This window comes from Borostomias antarcticus (assembly GCF_949987555.1).
Source record: "Borostomias antarcticus genome assembly, chromosome: 23".
NCBI lineage: Eukaryota > Metazoa > Chordata > Actinopteri > Stomiiformes > Stomiidae > Borostomias > Borostomias antarcticus.
Window position 1 is genome coordinate 11,255,174 of NC_140256.1, and position 6,000 is coordinate 11,261,173.

Consider the following 6,000-nt stretch of genomic DNA (forward strand, 5'->3'; position numbering starts at 1 on the left):
AATACCCATACTAAGGTTGCGACCGTTGTGGTACCGTTTATCCGGGATTGCGGTTGTTTGGTTTACTCAAGCGAGCTAGCGAAAAGTTATCCTGCCTTTGTTGAGCTAGCTTCGTAGTACGGGGCCCTGGTATGGTTCATCTCTCTGTGTTCCCATGGTCTGAGAGCCACACCTGACTCCATGGTCAAGGTTACAAGGACTAGTGGGGGAGGGGGGGGACAGTAAACAACCCCCTGCTGTTCAACTAACTGTGAATTGGTGTGTTTACACTGTACAACGCTCAAGGGATCAGAGTGCGAAACCTATGGCACTGTGGAATGGTCACACTCAAGAGTCTGTCTGTTTGTCTCTCTCTCTCTCTCTCTCTCTCTCTCACACACACACACACACACACCTTGACTAGTTTTTCTCCTACACTATTAGCCTGAATAGAAATAAGATCCAAGCATGAGGACTGGGCTGAGATAGGGTAGGTCTCTAGGTCTTCTAAGCATACAACGCTCTAAGTCACTTTCTCAGTACTCGAAGGTTCAGTGCTTGTGTGTGACATGTGAGTCTTCCTCCGCCCACACACTCTGTCATTCTATGAAAATACCCATTCTTTCTCCACAAGGACACGTCAACTGAAGAGACAAACATGTTTATCTGAAGAACCGACATGACGCAACTCCCCAGTCAAGAAAAGAGAGAAAGCGAGGGTAAAAAAAAAAAAAAGACAAGAACCAAGACAAAAAAAAGGTTTAGTGAGTGACTGATTCTCTGCCACAGAAGTGTGTTTGTGTGTGTGTGTGTGTGGGGGGGGGGGGGGGTAGGGTTGGGGGGGTGGGCACAGGAAGCACATTTGTATGCATTTCCTCTCATAACAGGAAGAGCCCAGTGGCTTCCCCTTCACAATGGCTTCGCTTCTCCTTCCTACCTCCTGTTTGAGCTTCCCTCGGGGGCGGAGGAGCACAGAGACAGGGACTGAGGGCCGCCATTTAACTAAACACACACACACACACACACACACACCACACCACACTACCACACGGCACCGCACACACGCCTGCTGGACACTGAGACAAGCACTTGTTGCATTGTCGGGAACTGAAACAGGAAGAGATGGGCCCACGCAAAAAGCCTAAGACCCAGGCCTGAACTCTCCTTCACAGCTACCCCGCTGATAAAGCAGGCTTTATTCCAGTGCACACTGCTGTCCAACCACCCCAACAAACACACACACACACACACACACACACACACACACCCCCACACACACACACCTTTCCCCTAAGACATCATAAGAATGAGACGAAAATAGAAAATGGTTTGAATGAAAGTTAATCAAGTCTATCAATGACAATTTATGAAGAAAAAAAAGATTGAGTAAGAGTACATTTTCCATGAGGTTGTGATTTATGTTGAAACCCCGAGCATGGCCCTGTTCTGGATGTTCCCGTTTACACTGTACAACCACAAGTGGAAGTGATTTATCTGCACGCCGAGAAATGGCAGCGTGACTTTTTAAGTGCTGAATCGTGGCGAGGTTGAGTGAAAATCACCTTAACATTCGCCGGGGCCGGACGGACACATCTCCCGGGCCGAGAGCTCAAGCCGTAAGAGCGAAGGCGACGCGAGGAAGGGCGAGAGACAGCGTGTCGAAGCCTCCCGTTCTCCGTTTGCTTACAAATACATGGGGCGTACGGCACGAAGCGCTTGAAGAGATCGGAGCGGGGAGCGGGAGACGAGAGAAAAGCAAAACGGCGAGAAAGGAGAGAAGGAAGGAGAGAGAAGTTAAGGAGAACAGAGCGGGAGGAGAGCCGGGCCGGTTCGGAGGTCCCTCGGGGTTGAGCGCGCCGCTCGCGAGGGGAACGATCGCGGGGAGGAAGGTGGGAAACGAGGGAAGGTTAGAGGAGTGCAGAGGTGCCGATATACCCAGGGGGCCTCGTTATTTTCCTGCTGTTAATTTCGCTGCCGCTGTTCCTCCCTCCCTCCGCCGCTGCTGATAGGAGAGACGGAGGCTCTTCCACGGTGGTATGGAAAAGAAAGAAGCGCGCACGCCCGCACGCACACACACACACACACACACACACACACGCACAAACATGGCACATAGAGAGGTCTTGCTGTGATGTTTTCTTCCGTCTGGAGTGTCCAGGAAGCGGGTCAGAGGAGCCTGGGCTTGACGTCCTGTGACTGATGACCTCATCCCATGTTTAACCTCTGACCCCTCCACAGGGCTCTTCCCCTGTGCATCCCCATTTTCCCTCCCCCTCAACACACACACACACACACACACACACACACACACACAAACAAACTCTGCTTGTAGCCTGCTGGACAGAAATGTCACTTGACATTATTCTCAATTCCACCCAATTAGCTTGACTCCAAGATGGCTGCCTATTGAATGATAGATGTGCCCATCTGTGTGTTAACGTTAGTGTGTGAGTGTGTCTATATAAACATGCCTCTCTAGGCAAGTCTAAGTGTGTGTCTGAGTATCTAATCTGTCTGAGTGTAACATGTATCCTTGTGTGCGTGTGTGTGTGTGTGTGTGTGTATGCATATGTGAGTGTGTGTGTGTGTGTGTGAGTGCGTGCGCATGTGCATGTATGGCTCTGTGTGCATGTGAGAGTGTGTGTGTGCGTACATCCGTAAATCTACGTGTGTGTGTGTGTGTGTGTGTGAGTGTGTGTGTGCGCGCGCGTGTGTGTCCGTGAGTCTGCTCTCTGTCTGTGGCCCGTGCGTTTATGGCACAGGGGCTTCTTTCATGTGCCCGTAGCTGGTAGAGGGTCTGAGTGGCTGGGGGGCTTGGAGCCAGGGATCACACACTACTGCCCTCTGTCAGGGGCTCCGGGCAGCCAGTCAACACCAGGGAGGCCTGGCCGCCGTGCCCCGGCTCTGGGGAAGTGTTTCAGGGTCTGGGGGCGGCGGGCTGAAGTGGCCGCCCAGAGAGAGGCCGGGCCCGTGCCTGCGCTGATGGCGCCGGGGGTGGGCACGGGGGCCCGGTGGGTGGCACGGTGGCGCTGACAGCCGCGCATAACGGCGCCCGTCAACGGCAGGCAAGAAGAGCAGCAGGGCGCAGTCAGGGAGGGGAATACGGCCTCACAGGCCGTTCCAGCAATGATGTCAGTCGGTCTATCTGACTACATAAGAGATTTATCTCCTTCCAAGTTGAAGTTGAAGACGGGTTTTAAAGAGTTCGCTGAAGGCGAGCGCCCGGTCGAGCTCGGTCCGTCGCAGGCCGTGAACCGGCGTGGTCTGAAGACGGCAGAGACACGTGAAGAGTGTAGGGCTGAGGGTGGGCCGTTCAAACCCCTCTGATGTTTATTTGGCTTTTAGCACGCGGAGGCTTCCTCAAGGAGGAAGTGAAAATATGCAAAGCCCGAGCCTCCGTTTCGACGAAGCAAGATTGGGTGGAAAAAAATGAGCGTTCGTCATCGAGCACCAAAGGTCCTCGTCTTGTGATGCTCTTCCTTAAACCTTTGCGATGATGTCACTTGCTGAGGTCCCCAGTTGAATGACCAACAGTGCCATCAAGCCCACGGTCCAGTGAGTCTGATACGATCTTCAATCATGTGAGACAGAGCTACACGGCAGACGCAATATTGGGGTCAATATCCTTACATGAGATAAATGGCCTCTGTGTCTGCTAGACATCGAGCTATCTCTTTATCCCCCCCCCCCCCTCTCTCTCTCTCTCTCTCTTCCCCTCCCTCCTTCGCTCCTCTCTCTCTCGGTAAGCGAAGCCCGGATATCTCAGGCATCGATTCCCCTCAGGTGTCCTTCCTGTCCCCCCCCCCCCCCCCCCCCCCCGCCCCCTCTCCCCTCCTCCACCTCGGGAGCCGGAGTGCCGGGCGCGAGCGGAGAGCCCGGCGTGCGGCAGGACGAGGACAGGGGGCTGAGATAACGGCCCACAGGAAGTGTGGGCGCTGGTGCAACGCGATATCCCTTCCCCTCCTGCAACTCCCTGACCCCCCCCCACCCACCCACCCACACACACACACACTCCTCCGTCTCTCTCTTCCTCTCGACTCCGGTCGTGACGCTCTCGACAACCTGTTACTTAGCTGAAGAGGAGTGAAGTGAATTCGGTGGGTGGTTACACGTATCTAATAATGTGATATCAGGTCGTCTGGCCGCCGCGCGCCATCTCGTTCTCTATCCGCTCCTCATCAACCAGCGCGGCAAGAGGCGGCGCCACGAGAGGCCCTTTGCCTTCAGCACCCCGCTGACAGCAGGCCCATCGATTTTTGCCACCTCTCTGTCTCACCTAACAAAGGCGGCGTGATATCAGACTGTCTTTCAGCTTCCAGGTGACGAGACGTCACGAGACCCGTGACGAGTAAAAGCGGCTCTAGAGACAAGAGATTATAGTGTGTGTGTGTGTGTGCGTGTGCGTGTAAGTGTGTTTGAGACCTGTGATCTGGATTTGCAGCGTATGGATCCAATTGGAGGGACGGAGAGCTGACAGTTTGGCGGGCCGCTCGGACCACAGGAAGTGATGGATTAGAAGCCCCAGGGCACAGAGAAGTTTGTCTCTTTCTCCTTCCTGCCACAGAGTGCTGCAGGCTGGCTGAGGCCTCCTCATTCTTCATGGAAGACAGGCCCCAAACTGAACCAGCTGTTTAAGGGTGATCTGTCTAAGGGTTGCCAATTCCCTTGTTTAAAGTGTGATGCGCTTTTAAATTATTCCATATCAAATGTGTAATGATTTTTGAGCCCTTGTTTGAATTTATGAGTACATTACATCACCGTTGCCCCCAGAGGAAAACTACAGCAGGCCGAGCAGCGTAGTCAGAGACAGCCACTGTGTCTGCCTCTCAGACCTCTCTCTCTCTCTCTCTCTCTCGCTGTCTGTCTCTCTCTCTCTCGCTGTCTGTCTCTCTCTCTCTCTCTCGCTGTCTCTCTCTGTCTCTCTCTCGCTGTCTCTCTCTCTCCCTCTCTCTCTCTCTCTCTCGCTGTCTGTCTCTCTGTCTCTCTCCCTCTCTCACTCTCTCCCTCTCTCTCTTGCTCAGCCCCACCCTCCTGGGCCCAGCTGTGGTGTGTCACCTCAGACCAGCCCGTCTCTGTTTGGACGTGTTTGTGTTTTCTCCAGCCCTTCAGCCCCCCCACCCCCCCACCCCCTACCACACCCTGCGCCCCCGGGCAAAGTAATATTCCGCTGCCATGTGCTAAAGAGGGTGGCATGGTGTGAGAGGGTGTGTTGTGAGCGCGGGTGCCACCGGTGTCGTTACTCGCGCTACCCTCAGGACGGGCCGTTAGGTTTGAGAAAAACAACCCGGTAACTACCCCCATGCTACCCCCCCCCCTCCCCCAGGAAACCTGCCCCTGCTCTCAATATGGGTCATTAACTTTAGGGCAGGAAGGAAAAATAGATCCAGAATACCATCACCCCACCCCAACCCCCCCCCCCCACCCCACACACACACACACACACCTTAGAGCAACCCAGGACAATCATCCTCCCATCCAGACTCCCTGTACACCCTCCCCCCCCCCCCCCCCCTCACCCACCACCCCCGCCAGACTCCCTGTACACCCCCCCCCCCCCTCACCCACCACCCCCGCCAGACTCCCTGTACACCTCCTCCCCTCCCTCTCCTCTCTCAGGCTTCTGTCAAGGTGTTTCTCCAGCCCCAGCTCCCCTCCTCCTCCTCCCCCCTCCCTCATCCATCCTCCCCCCCGCCCTCATCCATCCTCCCCTCCCCTCATCCATCCTCCCCTCCCCACAGGGCTCACCTGTCTGTTGCGTTCATCCATAATCCGCGTGATCTGAATCTTTTTCCTCCCCATCGTCCCCGTCTCTTTCTTCTCTCCACTCCCGTAAGAACCTTACGCTCTCTTCCCCTCGTTCTCCGCTTCTGCTTCTTCTTCTTCTTCTCCTCTTCCTCCCTTCTTTCCTTCCTTCTCTCTTTTCTTCTCTCGACTTGCTCCGATCAATTCAACAAATCCAGCATCCGTACCTGCAAGAACGAGAGACGGGGGGGGAGGATAAGTATTAAGTGAAATGAAATA

At 54.6% G+C, this 6,000-nt stretch overlaps 1 protein-coding gene across 11 annotated transcripts in view; it reads right to left on the reverse strand.

Annotated features, from left to right (window-relative positions):
- Positions 1–5,778, reverse strand: part of mef2cb (myocyte enhancer factor 2cb) — a gene marked incomplete at both ends in the record, with an annotated part of 37,495 nt that extends 31,717 nt beyond the window's left edge. For all 11 annotated transcript variants that reach the window (XM_084457295.1, XM_084457287.1, XM_084457286.1 and 8 more), the window contains one exon: positions 5,725–5,778. In XM_084457295.1, coding sequence (XP_084313421.1) covers positions 5,725–5,778 — 54 coding nt within the window. The remainder of the gene's footprint in view (positions 1–5,724) is intronic.
- Between the last annotated feature and the right edge of the window lie 222 nt (positions 5,779–6,000).